Raw genomic sequence first — 15,340 nt, forward strand, 5'->3', positions numbered from 1 at the left:
TTTCTCTTATATCTGCATGTGAGTGTGTGTGTGTGTATGTGTGTGTATGTGTGTGTGTGTGTGAGTGTGAGTGTGTGTGAGTGTGTGTGTGTGTTGTACGTGTGAGTGCGTGTGTGTGTGAGTGTGTGTGAGTGTGTGTGTGTGTGAGTGTGTGAGTGCGTGTGTGTGTGAGTGCGTGTGTGTGTGAGTGTGTGTGTGTGTGTGTGTGTGTGTGTGTGTGTGTGTGTGTGTGTACGTGTGAGTGTGTGTGTGTGTGAGTGTGTGTGTGTGTGAGTGTGTGTGAGTGTGAGTGTGTGAGTGTGTGTGTGTGTTTCACGTGCGAGTGTGTGTGTGAATGTGTGTGTCCTGGCCGCAGTCCAAGGTCTCTCTAACGAGCCAACATGGAGTTGGTACTGACCCGCCACCCCCCCACCCAAACCACCCCCCTTCCTCCCTCCTGACCTCCTCTGAGGTCATTGGCTCCCGCCGCCACGACCTGACCAATCGCAGCCGGGCGTTGTGACGGACAGCCGTCGACTCCAAGGACACAGAGGGCGGGGGGATTAGCCGGCGAGGACGAACGCGTGTTAATAAAGGATTGTGATGCTGATGTTTTGAATTGGCGGTCTGAGTTAATATTCACGCTGAGGGACGGCGGGAGTTTTTATTTTTTTTATGGCTTTGGAAGAGAAATAAATGAAGGCATCATCGCTGCTGGTTTTAAAAAACACAAAGTCAAGGCAGCAGGCTCGGCCAGGCTCGGGTCAGGGCGTACAGATGTGATCGGAGGGGCGGGGGGCGGCGCTCCTACTGCAGCATTTAAACGCTTTTATTTTTTCGGCGTCTCAGAAGCGTTTCAGCAGCCGAGCGTGCGGCCTGCCTCGTGTTATTGACTTGTTGTTAATTTGTCCTACCTCCTTCAGGGCTCTCCGTGACCCCGTTCTGTTCTGTCGTCTGCACGGTTGCAGATCCCGCAGGGAGCGTTTCAGAATCAGAGCGTTTTGCCTGATTTTGCTGACATGTTTAGATTTAGTTGACTTGGTGATCAGTGCTTGTTATCTGTGCTTCTACCAGGATTCACTAGGCCACGTAGTGAAATGGTTTCTCACCGTGTCTGCTTTAACTGTGGAGGTGATGGAGCAGCGGATAAGACGCATGCCTTTGGTGTGAGAGACCTGGGTTCAATGCCCCGTCCACCATTGTGTCCCTGAGCAAGACACTTAACCCCTCGCTGCTCCAGAGATGTGCGACCTCTGACGTGTATTGCAGTTTTTTCTTTTTGGACAAAAGCGTCAGCTAAATGAATAAATGTCTTTATACGATCGGGAGTCTCCGCAGGGTGTCTTATTTTGAAAATTGACCCGATTCTCTCTGCCGTTTTGTGTCTGACTTCCTGCCTGGTTCGGTCTGCTCTGTGCTGCTTGACGCGGTTTGCAGCCGTAACGCGCCGTTGCCAGAGTCAGAGGATTTTAGGGTTAACGGTGCGTTCAGGGACCCGGACCTTTAAATCCGCTGCAGAGAAGCATTTTCTCAGTTAAAAGAACCAAACGTTTGTCTTTAAACTGCTTCACTGTTTGTCTGTTTGCCTTAAATTTTCTGACAAAATCCTTTGAAAACTTACAGTCCATCCAGAGACCAAGACACTTCTGACATGTTTAAAACACTCAAGAAACTGAAGGATCTCAAACATGAAAGCGAAAACTTCCCAGCAGATTCAGACTTCAGACTCAGACTTTAATTATATCTTCTGTAAAACATGAACCCAAAACTCCACCGTGTGCGTTCACAGCACCCGATGTGAGACGAGTCCTGGACCTGAACCCGACTCCACCAGTACAGACAGACACAGCAGCAGAGGGAGGTAAACCTGCGGCCAGGTGAGCTCCTACCTGTCGATGATGACGGGGTCGGAGGGCGTCTCGTTGCGGTTTCCGCAGCTCTTCTTGTCACAACACCGACTGGAAGACAGAAAAACACGTTTCACACGTTGAGTGCTACATGTAGACCAGGAGCAAGCAAGCTAACGTAATGGTGGTTCTCAAACTGTGGGCCGTGGCCCCCTGGGAGGGCAGAGAGCCACTGAATGATCAGGATTCTGGTAAACTCTGCAGATGCTACGGTGCCGACCTGAAGCATTTCTTTTATTTTAACCAAATTCAGCTGCGCTCCTTTTTTATTTGTTGCTCCCCCAATATTGTTAAAGAGTGATAAGAATTCAGAATTCAGGGTATGAACTGCTTTCGGCTTTTGAAAGGGAGTCAGGACTGAATAGAAACACCAGCAACCGATTACACTGCTGGTCAAAGAGCAGAAGTTGAATTTTTGCTTTTCACGGGTAAAAAGTGAGTCAGAGACAACAGTGCAGAAGTATTCATCATTATTCAGGAGATTATAAGCATTAATATACGGCTGAAACAAACTGAATCAGTAGTTTGGTCTATAAAGTGTCAGAAAGTCGTCAGAAAAGTCGACGGGTGTTTCCCAAAGCCCCCGGATGACGTCCTGAAACGTCCACAACTGAAATATCTTCAGTTTACTGTCACAGAGAAGAAATGAAACCAGAAAATATTCACTTTTAAAAGGCTACAATCAGAGATTTTTGACTTTCTAAATAAATGACTCAAACTGATTAATCAATTATCAAACTAGTTTGTTGGCAGTTGACAGATTAATCGCTGCAGCTCTACATGAATAACTAAAGTGACGGATGTGTCCTCACTCATTTAAATGAAAAACCACTGGACTCAGCGATAATATAAGACAACATGACTCGGACAACAACTTCCTCTCATGCCGGCTCTCTGGAGAGCTCCACACAGAGAGGTGACCGGACAGGAAGCCGGAGGGACAGCTGGACCTGAGCACCCAGGACCTGCTGGATCTATTTACTAACTTTAAACATTAAAGGTCCGACTCCTCTAATCTAACTGCCTGCTGGGGGTCCTGTGGAAGCACAACGGCAAACCACTTCCACACTTTCTGGTGTCCTGGAGGCAGATTTTAAAAAATGAAAATCTATTTTAGCTTTAAAGTCGTGCACCCTGGGGATCTAGAGGAGCTTCACTCTCACTCAAAGTGGGATAAATACCGACTGAGGGTTTTGTGAGCGGCGTGCAAAAAGGCTCGGACCAGAAAATCTCTGAAGAAAGAAAAACCAAACATTGATGAGTAGATCGATTTAGCAAGACAATTACATTTCTATTGAGACCTCAGACGTAAAGCTTCAAGGAAAATTGGACAAAAAGGCTTCTTATGTGTCACCTTTAAGGCCTGACTCTACATAGCAGTATTAATAATTACATTAAGATCTTCCCATTACACCGTCTGCTATGTTTAGAAAGCTGTGTGCTGTAGAAATAAAGGTGCCTTGACTTGCAAAATAAAACTTCTGTATTTATAAAAAAGTAGCTTTTATTTTGAAATTCTCCCTGTCCAGCTGAGCAGGGTCCACGCCAATGTCACTAACAGTTGGACGGCGCCCAGTGATGGAGGCACTGCTGTGGACCCCCCTTCCAATCCTGACCCCAGTGTGCCGTCGCCCCTGAAAACCAGCCAGCCAACCGGACGGCTGCTCGCGAAACTGCCAGGTAGCCAGAGGGCAAACTGGCCGGCGAGCGTTTCATCCCACCGGCTGCCGACTCCTGGTCCAGAGTGTGTGGAGGCATCCGGAGGGAGGAGGCGGCGCCGGGTTTCTGTTTCGACTCTGCAGGGGACGGGTGGAGCCAAACGAGGCGGCCGGGGTCGCGGGTCAGCGCGGCGTGTTGAACAGCAGCGGGCTGAATCCAACACATTAATATCCATCAGACAGACGGAGAGGAGGCGCGTTGTCCTGCTGCAAACTGTTCAGTGAACGCACCACGAGGGACAGAGGCAGCCCGGGAACAAACTCAGTACTTTTACTCAAGTACTATCCCAAGGTACTTCTGTAACATTTACATATTTATACTTTTCAGAGGGAAATATTGTCCTACTGAACGTATTTATCTACAATAAAGTGGAACAAAGTCCAAAAGGACTCATTTGTTCCTGAAGCACTGGTTTGTGCGTCGTCTATGTTTTTATGCGTTTTATTTGTTTGTAAACTTGGCGTTTAAAATGTGCTCTATAAATGAAACTGATTGGACTGGATTAGTAGTTCACAGAGGTAACTGGGCAAACTGCACAGGATCGCCTTCGGGATAGCAACACGCAGGTGAGGCTGTCTGAAGTGCAGCTGGAAAAGGCCGTTCCACCATTTCTTTTAAACTACAGCGATGGCGGCCGATCCGGCAGGATGTAGCTGTCAGAGCAGAGATGCAGCTGCATGCATGAACTACAGATCCCAACGAAACGATCGATCACAGATAAAAAGGCGGCTTGAACAAGTTTCTTCCAGCTTCAGATGGGAAACGCAACTTGTTACGGAAACTTTGGTCTGAGTTTCTTTAGAAGTTGGTCTATGTGTAAGTTGCAGAAGTGCTAACAAAACAATATTACGGTAAAACTGATCAATATCCCGAGCTTTTAATTACTAAAATCAGTGAATTGACCCTGCCTGTATTTGGTCAGGCCTTTAATTCCTCTCGCACAAAACTGAAACGACTATGAAACAGTTTGAATATTACTTATAAAAAGTATTATATCCAATAATATCAAATAGACGTCATTCATTTGATCGAGCTCCGACAGGCGGCTTAAGTGCAATTTATACTTCTGCGTCGAATCGACGGCGTAGCCCGTGCGTAGCCCCGTACCTGCGCCGTAGCCTGGCGTGCACCTCCTTAAAAATGTAACTACACGTCAAGGGGACGCAGACCGTGAGCACTGTGATTGGTCGGCTTGGTAGCCTCCGAGCCAACAGGAAGTACCCCATCAGCATATTTGAGCGTCACAACCCGAGCGAAATGACTTGTTTCACCATCAGAATGTGATCCATTCGGTCGGTAACATTTGAAAAGGCTTCACCAGCCGCACATTTACAATTTTACCCCCAATCACGTTAGCAGAGCGCTAAACCGGAAGTTAGCCTGCTCGGCCGGCAGAAGGCAACACAGTGGACGCTGTTGCGCGACCGCCAACTAGCGTTTGGCGGCGTCATTGCAGGACGACGGAGACACCGACGCACAAGGATAAATGCACGGCGTAGCTGCGCACGTAGCCCTGACGCAGGAGTATAAATTAAGCTTTATGCGCTTTTATTTTGAAGGCAGCAGCGATCGACTTCACACGACAGGGTTCACGACTTGGATTCATTTTCATGAAAAGCTGTTTTGATTCTTTTGAGCGGTGGACCCTTTAGGGCTGGTGATGGCGCAGCGGATAAGACACATGCCTTTGGTGTGAGAGACCCAGGTTCGAATCCACAGTGAGACTCCAGAGGCGTGCGACCTCATATATATATATATATATATATATACACACACACACACACACACATATGACATATGTAGCAGTCGCTTTGGATAAAAGCGTCAGCTAAATGAATAAACGTAATGTTACAGACTAAGGGAAGAGAAATAATCAAGGAACGGAAACATCAGCACTTCTTTTCTCTTTTCATCTCTTGTACCAGGCAGGTAAATCTCTAAGAATCAGATTTTGGGGCTCGTTAAATGAACTGAACGATTGAATAGTGGAGAATCTAACTGATGTAACGATGTGCAGCGTTTCCACACTGACTCATTGATCATATGTTTAAACTTTAATATTTGTATTAACGATCTGAGCAGCTTAGAAGCATTTAAAGCGGCGAACCCGCAGGGTTTAAGAGGTTTTAAACCTCCAGAGAACTTCTATAAAAACCAGAGCAGGCGTCTAATGGAGACCTGCGTTTATTAGTCCGAATGTGTTCGCACAGCAGGCGGCTGTTAACTGAAGTTTTACGGTTTTCTGATTACAATTAATCCAAATTATAATAAAACTCTTTCTGGATTTATTTACTTTGGTGAAGAAAATTTGAATTAACTAACATTTTATTGCGATAACCGTTAAACCCACTGAGCTACAAGTAAATATCAATATATGTGAATGAAACCTGGCACAGTTACCATGCGTCAAAACAGGAACAGAATGAGACTTTGGCCCCTAATGTGTACAAGGAAAGCAAACGTATCGTCCATCATTACACCCGGATACTTATAACACATAAAGAAACACATCGTTTGTACTTTTGTTTTACTTTTGTCAGCTGAATCTGACGGATCTTCGAACATCCTGCTCAGTTATGTGCATTCATTGGCTGCTTCAACACTTTTTAACACAACTGCAAGTCGTTCATTTTTGTTCAGATCAAGTCATCAAAGTCCTGACTCGAATCTGACTCGAGCCCAGGTCACCTGGTTAGTTTAAAAAGACTTCACATAGAATAAACACATTGTTAGAGATAAAATCAGCTGCTAGCATATAAACCAAATGAGCTCTTCTTCCAACAGATACATGAAAATGTCTCATTAACCTGACTGTGTCCGTCTTATCTTATTTCCCTTTATTCCCGTGTGTCCCTCCCTACATGAGGAAGTCTTCCTCTCGCCAGGCTGCGGGTGTAAATAAGAATTTGTTCTTAACTTAAGGTTAAATAAAAGACATTAAATAATCAGGAACCATTCTGCAGTAAGCAGAGTTTTATTTATGATACTTAACTCATCCTTTACTTTGCACGTATTTCAGAGGAGTGTTTCTAAATCGTAGTATTTGCGTTTGAGTCAGTCACATTTACGAGACTGAAGTGTAACTCTGCTAAATGTAATTTCTAACGCTGAATCTCATCCATCCATCATTAATAACAACAACGCCGTCTCCACCTAATTCTCTGCCAATAATAATCTCCTGACAACCGACTCACATCTTTCTCTTCCTCCCTTTCTTATCGCTGTGAGGGTCATTAACATATCTTCCGGTAATTCTTAAAAATTAATCATATTGCATATGACCCGTGACGTCCAATTACGCTCCTGCACTCGCCCCATGCTGTCCTGAATCAAATTGCCATTTGACAAACAAGCGTCAAATCGAGGCTGTGAATGCCAAATGAGACGCTTTATGAATCATTTATCACGCCGTTTGATCTCTAAGTACAGAAAAATCATAAACTAAGCGCTGTGTTTGTGTCCCCGCTGTCTCTCTGTCTCTGTATGGATCTGTATGTGCGACTGTTGCCATAGAATGCGCCACAATAATTTATTCCCCCAGCTACTTGGAACCATTAGTGAAAGTTCCAGGAGACCAATTAGCATTGGAAACCCACTGGTGCTGCTGTGGTGACAACCTCCTCCAAACTGCCAAAGAAGTGTTATAAACAAACTGGACCCCAGGAGCACTGCCGGGGCCCCTCCAGGGACCCGGGGCCCCTTTCCAAAGACGAAAACAAACCTTGGCTGAGCGTCCACAATATCGCCTTAATGACGTTTCCCCCCGGGCCGCAAACAGGCTAACACCGCGGCCGGCTAATGACTGAGAGGAACAACACACACGAACCTGAGAGGGAGTGTGTGTGTGTGTGTGTGAGGCTAAAAACAGGCAAAAATAAAACAAACAGTGTGTGTGTTGTTATTGTTGTCGCTGTCACTCATTTCGTCTCTCGTTGCCGCAGCAGAGAGGCCCATCAGGTCGCCGCACACACACACACACACACACACACACACACACAGGCCCTAAAAATAATTCAGCCACAGGAGCCAGTTTGGCCGGCGAGCCTCGGCCGGGCCACACAAGCATCATTACCGCTGGCTGCTCCTCCTCGCCGCTCAGCAGCCACTTCAGACGTCGCCATAAGTGGAATCTACTTAAGGCACAAAGAGAAGGTTTGTCCGGGCACGCCGGCGCTCCACTATCACACACACACACACAAAAAGACCTTCAAAGGCTCCCTGAGGATCGTGCAGCGAGGCGTCAGAGGCCGGCGCTCGGATCACAGCGTCCAGATAACACTGAGCAGGATGGGCCGGCAGCGCAGGGCTCGCTTTCAAAGGGCAAGTGTTGTAATTACCCGAAGGCCTGGAACGCCTCAGCGGCAGCAGCCGGACCCGGTGATTCGCTGCAGCCGGCCCGCTGCCAGCGCCGCCTGGCCTGGACCGCCGCCTTCCTCTCGGCGAGAGCGGCGGCGGGGTTTTTCTCAGCATCGCCTGCAGCCTGGCAGCCAGCGAGGGAGCGAGGCGGTCGCGAGGCGAGCGGCCCGGAGCTGGCGAGCCTCCGGGAGCCCGCTGGCAACGCCGGCGTGCCAACCTGGCTGCTGCCGCCGCCGTGCCTGCTCACTGGTTTGTGACTGGTGCTTTTGGAAAGCAGCACAGGCCCGTTTAAGAACGGTTAAAGTGCCGCAATGATACGACGGGGAGGTCACAGCTCACACACGCTGCAAACAATCTGACCCAGACGCTTAGAGTCTGTTCGAGTCCTGCGCAGAAAGATCACCGACCGCAGAACCTGACGAGAAACTCGGTTTATATGCAAAGAAAACACTGCCTGGATTATGTCTTTTTATGTGAGCAACAGAGTAAAAGTACTAATAGCACACTACACAAAATACTCTGTTACAAGTAAAAGTTCTCAAAGTAGAAGTATGCGAGTATAATCAGGACAACATACTTAAAGTAAAAGTACATCAATGCAGAAAAATGTCATCAGATTATTATTATTATAGGCATTAATGTAAAAGCAGGATGTTGCTGCTGTAGTCGTTGAGCTGGAGCTCATTTTGAACTGATAATTATTTTCTCCATTAATAAAAATTAGAAATGCCGTCACAGTTGCCCAAAGTGACGCCTTCCCGATATTTGTTCTGTCCGACCAACAGCACAAACCTCAACATTATTAACAAACATTCAAATTATTCAATAATTATAATTGTGTGAGAAGCTGGAACCATGAAAAGGTTTTACATGAAATGTAATGTTGTTTAAGCTGTTTAATATATAATTAATCATATTTTATAAACTCTTCATGGGGACTTTGTAAAGTAACTGAAGCTGTCAGATAAATGTGGTGAAGTTAAAAGTCCAACTTCTCCCTCTGAGACGGAGCAGGAGGAGAAAATACTCAAGTAAAGTACAAGTACCTCTAATTTGTATTTAAGTAAATGTACTTAATTACTGTCCACTGCTGGTGAGCAACATTTAAACACTGCAGAGGAGTCGGAGGTCAGAGGTCAGAGGTCAGAGGAGGATGATGTATGTACAAAGAGAAGGACTTTAAATAGTTCAAGTCACTGTTGAGAACCCAGAAAAAATAGAAAATGAACAAAGACTGGCCGCTGAAAGAGCGTTCACATTGTTTACACACAGGAACACTTACACTTCTACTATTATCTGATTATCTGTTTGGCGGCCAAATGGTGGAAGGCTATCCGCCACATTGACGGGTAAATACATTCGCCATGATCTCACCATATAATTTCTATTTGACGGTAATTAGCAGCAGACCGGCGTTCTTGTTGGTTGTGTGTCGCTCTTAAACTGGTCCCCGATGTACCAAGGGGTCTAAAATCGTGTAACACACAGATTCTTTTCATGTTACTTGTGTTTGATTGGCGTAGATTTGTAAGGGCGTTCGGGGACAAGTGACTTTCATACGGAGATCAGCGCGGAAAGAACGAAAGAAAGTTTGCAGCTTTATCCCACAACCGTCTTTCTGTCTCGTGTCTGTCCCCAACTTTCCCTGCTCAGAGACAAATAAAATCTGCTCCATGCCTTTCAAAATCTGCAGGGAGCTGAAAGATTGGTGCAATGCCCCCGTGAAACAAGGCAGCGTGAAAGCTGCTAGTGTTTGGAGCTGATTACAAAAGTTGTACTAGGAGAGTTTTCAGCTTTTAGCTGATAGTCGGCGGTCCTGTCAGTGTCTTCTAACGGTCCTGCTGTCCTCCCCAGAGATCAAAGAGAATAATCCATAGGCTGTATAATAAATGTTGATCCCACTAAAGTGGTGATGCTGTGGACCAGGATCCTGTCAGAACCAGGACCCTGTCAGAACCAGGAGGCCAGAAGAGGCTGACTGTAGAAAGTGAGCAGTCTAACGAGGAGGTTTCAGTTGAATGATTAATAAGCATCTTGTAAGTTTATAAAACAATTTAAGTACATTTAATAGCAATAATATGATTTTTCTTCAAATTTCACTCTGACCTCTTCTTGAAGTTTGGGTTTGACATAATACCTTATTATCTTAATTACAAGGACGGAAACGAATCTATATGTGACACAAAAGGCCATTTATTACTTCAGCCAGTGGATGTTTTCATCTTCCAGCCACCTTGGCAGGTGAGTTAATTACCACCCCTGTGCTGTACTACACAATACTTCTTTTACAGCACATACTACAAATACTACTGTACAAACATGATCACTGCATGTCAGCAGAGGTTATTGATAAGGTTAAGGGACATTTGAAAACTCTAAAACAGCTCTGAACTGCTGCGAATACTAAAATCTGCAGGAAAACATAACAGATTGCTGATACTGATTTTAAAACAAAACGAATAAATAAAACCAAAATAAGAGTCCTAACTGCCTCACAAACACTGACAGGCCTATTCTACACATAAATAACCATTTATTAAAGCTCAATCTTTATGTGAACAAGTGATTTTTATAATGCCTGATAGTCTTGCGTCCACCTACCAGTGGATCACTGTGTCTCTGAGCTGAAACAAAGCTGCCTAAAGGTTTCTACCAGACAACAGCCGCATTTATCTCCTCAGTAACTTCAGCTGTAGCTTAAACATAAGATGGAGAAAGTGGAAACAGGGACGTCCTCCACCTGTAGGCACTGAAACAGGTGCAGCCAGGTGAGTGTGATCCAGGTAGACAAACCAACAGGGACGCCCGTAAAGACACCTGGGAGCCCTGAGGCCAGAGAGACAGAGATGGAAAGAGTGAGCCGGTCTCTGATCCCTCACTCATTAGCGAATGGAAACACAGCATCCATCAGGGGGAAAGCTGCTTAATAATCGCACTCAATCACATAATGACTGAAGCTCCGAGACGCAGACAGCCCGCCGTCATTATGGAAATGAAGCTCGTATCGAAGGCATCTCGCAGGGGGGGAAATGAGCTCGACGCCCCGATAAAAAGTCAGAGGAGGAGGGAAGTGTGGAGATACTGGCGTTCAGCGTGAGGAGGAGAAGGAGAGAAAACACAGAGCAGGTGAACGATGAGAGGTCGAACGACAGGAACTGTTCAACACCTCACACCGGTTTCTGTTCTGCAGCCCGAAGCAGGAACTGGGAACGCTCATCTCTTCCACTGGAAACCCAGTAAAACACTCTGACCCAGTCTGACGACAAGTTAAGACTCTGTTTCCATCCAAACCAGTTCAGTCCATAGTAAACCAGATATGATCCAAGTGTAACCATGTTTACACTAAACCAGTTTACTTCATATTTAAACCAGTTTAGATGGAGACCTATTTACTCTACAAAAATACCAGTTAACTGCAGACAAAAAAACTGTTTACAGATAAACCAGTTACTGCACATTTAAACCAGTTGACATATGATTCAATTTATTCCAATTTATTTATAAGTAAACCACCTTTTAGCACATTTGGTCCAGTTTATATGTTTACTCCACATTTAGACCAGTGTGTATGTAAACCCGTTTAACAAATAACAACAACAACAAATACACCTTCCACAACAGATAAAGCAGTTTATAATCCAGTTTACTCTCATTTATCTATATGTAAACCACCATATTGCACACTTGATCCAGTTTACATGTAAACCAGTTTACCGCACACCTATACAACAGCACTCCTAAACCAGTTAACTCTGCACATCCCCCAGTTTACTCCACATTTAGACCAGTTTGCATACAGTGTACTGCACATGTAAACCAGTTTACTGCCTACATTTACCAATTTATTCAAATTTACTCCACAATGAAACCAGTTCAAACTAGTTTAAATGTAAACCTGTTTACTTAACAAATACATCAGTTAGCTGCCGACAAAAACCTGTTTACAGATAAACCAGGTTCTTCCACATTTATTATTATATAATTAGAACCAGTTTTTAACTTTACACATTAACCAGTTCACTGTAACTGGGACCAGTTCACTGCGGAGTTGTTTTCATCAGAGCTGAACTAAATTAATTTAATGTAAAATCTAAACATGTTTTCTCGTCTACACGAAGAGAAAAACTGCCAACGCTTCAGATGTGTGTTTTTTATATGCGTGTGCTATTTTTACCCCCCCCCCCCTTCTTCATCTTCTTCTTCTTCTTCACTCCTTCATCTGAACCAGTAAAACCATTAACTCACAGACGACAGCAGAGACACGCAGGGCAGGGAACGTGTTGATTGGTGTGATGAACGACAAACCAACAGCTGCTCTTTTTTTCCTCTTATAGATACAAACACACAAACAACAAACACACAACCTTTCGTATATAAATGTTCATACATGCAGCTTTGCAGAGTAATATCTACAGAAGAGCGAAATAATAGAATTGAAAGATTGTAAAATTCTAATATTGCGCAGAAGTGCCTGTTTGATGCGTTATATCTACCTTATAAAAGAAATGTTAAAACATACCTTTTACATTATTTACAGTAAGCATGTAATTTTTAGGAAATAATCAGCAGACTAATCAATAATCGTTTGTGTGTGTGTTCAGCCGTCCTGCCTCCTCTGTTCTCTCAGTCTGGGTTTTGTCGGTTCGTTGGTTATGCTGTTGAGTGTCTCTCCTCCTGGTTGTTCGATTAATCTGTCTCATTTTTTGGATTAACCTTTTAATTTTTATGTTCCTTGGATTCCTGTTTACTCGTGTTTATTCCTTGGACTGCCTGCTTCCTTTGATGGAACTTTCAAAAATAAATATCACTAACTGTACCTGCTCTGCTGCCCACCGTCCCGCACTTCTGGGGTCCAAATCCCTTGTTACCTGTGTTTGGACTTGACTAACTAGAACATCGCTAGGACGAATACATCCAGAGGTTTCTGTGGGGAAGCTACCACAGAGTAACTTATACCATCTACCACTCATACAGCCGGACCCGAGTGTTGGTTGAAGGCAGTGGTCGGCAAAATATCACACATAATCACTTCCTCTTAAGTGATTGTGCCTACAAAATAAAAGCGTGAGAACATTTTTGCAGCAGCGCTTTATGTCGTGTTTGATTGAGAGCTTTTACTTTGAAAAGTTCTGAGGGAAATTCAAAAGAGTCTCTCACACCTCTGAAAACACAGGCTGTCCATAGGCTGATGTGGACGCTCCTGCACATGCTTAACTGTGATATGTAATACGATCTCGTCACAATCAATTTGTTGAAAAAGGAATAGAAAAATTCAAACAGCACGTGACGTTTGAACACACAACCCTCCAAACGGGAGTCTTGCGCCCACAACCAACTGAGCTAATCGCACACACAGCAAGTATTGGAACATAAATGACGATGTTCTGGCACGCCACCTAATGGCTTGAAAGAGATCTGGCCTGATGCCAGACTGGTATATGGTTTGTGGGCATGTTTGCCAAAGTTTTACTAAAGCCTACTAAAAGGCGACGGGCGGCCACACACTACACGAGCTGACGACGCCTCTGTCCCCTGACGATCTGTCTGGTCTTCAAACCACGTTTGGGCCAGAAAACACACGTGAAAAGTGACGCGTGAAAAGTGACGCGAAACCGGACTTTATTATTATAAAGATAATAATTGTAAAGGCAAAGAATCTGTGTGAAATAACTGATCAGCACACGCAGGCAGCAGGGATTGTCTGAGCTACAGAGAGAGCTGGAGGGGAGTGCAAAATGTTCTGTAATAAAAAAGTAGCTGCCTGCTCTGATTGGCTAGACGTTGGTGAGCATCTATCAGTGGTTCCTGGATGTGTTAACGTGGCGGCAGAAGGCTGCTTTTTAGTTGATAAGTGGTTGCTCGGTGTTGGGACAGGGGGTGCTAGAGTTTTCCGAATGGTTACTAGGTGTTCTGGGTGCTTCCTGGTGTGAAAAGAAAATAATTAAAACTCAAACACATGCCATTGATTACCTTGACATTTCCGTCTTCAGCTACAGTACAACTGTACTTGAACATCTAAATGTGACTTTAATGTACAGAACGTAGTACTAAAATTACACCGTGCAACACCAAAGGGTGTTTGTTTTTTATCTTTCGGCTCTGACATGACGACTACGCCGTTAATATACACATAGACACTTCCTCTGCAGCATAATTAACACTCCCCACACACATCCACTACCCTACCAACCCCCCAACCACACACACTCACACATACACACCACACAGTGGGTCGATAATTACAACGCGCTGTGTTTAAATCCCATGCATATGTTTAATGATGCTTCAGATCACCTGAGAATAGAAATTAAAAAGTTGCAGGTCCATCAACAAATCATTTGTCCTGCACAAAGTGCCATGGAGCAAGGCACCAGATCCCCAAACAGCCTCCTGTGAGATCATTATCATGGGTTTATTACTGCCCGGGTCTTACCTGCACATGATCTCGTGGGTGAGGAGGACGCGACACATCTCTGGGTTCTTGTCCTGACCTTCGTACAGGATGGCCTGATGGGACAGAAGCGCAGAGAGAAAGGTGACTTACTGAAAACACAGAGATTCACACAAACAGTAAAACAATTTCCAAAAAAGTGAGAGTCCTGTACGTCTTAAAGCCAGTATTTGTAAGTTCTGAATTTTGGTAACTGCTAGTGGTATTTTCATAAAAGACGCAGTTGCACACAAACATGTATATTTAACATTAAATATGAATTGTATTAGTTCAAATATTGGAGGGTTGGAGGGTTGAGGTTACATTATTTTGAGAGAATGAATTAATTATTAGATTAATTATTTTTGGTTGGCGCCGCCTGAACCCAGATAGTCAAAAAATGGAGACATTTATTTTTGTCCTGTTACATCTTGGTATCTACAGGTGTTGCTTAGCGCACATTTAAAACCAGTTTACTCTGCACTGCACTGGTGAACCACCTCAGTCACTGCACTGATGAACCACCTCACTGCACTGATGAACCACCTCACTGCACTGATGACACAGTTCACTGCACTGATGAACCACCTCACTGCACTGATGACACAGTTCACTGCACTGATGAACCACCTCACTGTACTGGTGAACCACCTCACTGCACTGATGACACAGTTCACTGCACAGATGAACCACCTCACTGTACTGGTGAACCACCTCACTGCACTGATGACACAGTTCACTGCACTGATGACACAGTTCACTGCACAGATGAACCACCTCACTGCACTGATGACACAGTTCACTGCACTGATGAACCACCTCACTGCACTGATGACACAGTTCACTGCACTGATGAACCACCTCACTGCACTGATGACACAGTTCACTGCACTGATGAACCACCTCACTGTACTGGTGAACCACCTCACTGCACTGATGACACAGTTCA

General features: G+C 44.8%; 1 protein-coding gene across 7 annotated transcripts in view; it reads right to left on the minus strand.

Moving 5' to 3' along the window:
* The window catches only part of LOC123957687 (transcription factor COE3-like), a 205,684-nt gene that overhangs the window by 151,112 nt on the left and 39,232 nt on the right, over positions 1-15,340 (minus strand). For 5 of the 7 annotated variants that reach the window (XR_006821862.1, XM_046030668.1, XM_046030670.1 and 2 more), the window contains one exon: positions 1,869-1,937. Coding sequence is in view for 6 of the 7 variants with exons in the window: in XM_046030668.1 (XP_045886624.1) it covers positions 1,869-1,937 (69 nt within the window). In the remaining variant the exon portion in view is untranslated. Of the gene's footprint in view, positions 1-1,868; positions 1,938-14,394; positions 14,469-15,340 lie in introns of all 7 variants that reach the window. The other 2 variants (XM_046030672.1, XM_046030669.1) reach the window with 1 other exon arrangement.

This window comes from Micropterus dolomieu, linkage group LG19, assembly GCF_021292245.1.
Source record: "Micropterus dolomieu isolate WLL.071019.BEF.003 ecotype Adirondacks linkage group LG19, ASM2129224v1, whole genome shotgun sequence".
Classification (NCBI taxonomy): Eukaryota; Metazoa; Chordata; class Actinopteri; order Centrarchiformes; family Centrarchidae; genus Micropterus; species Micropterus dolomieu.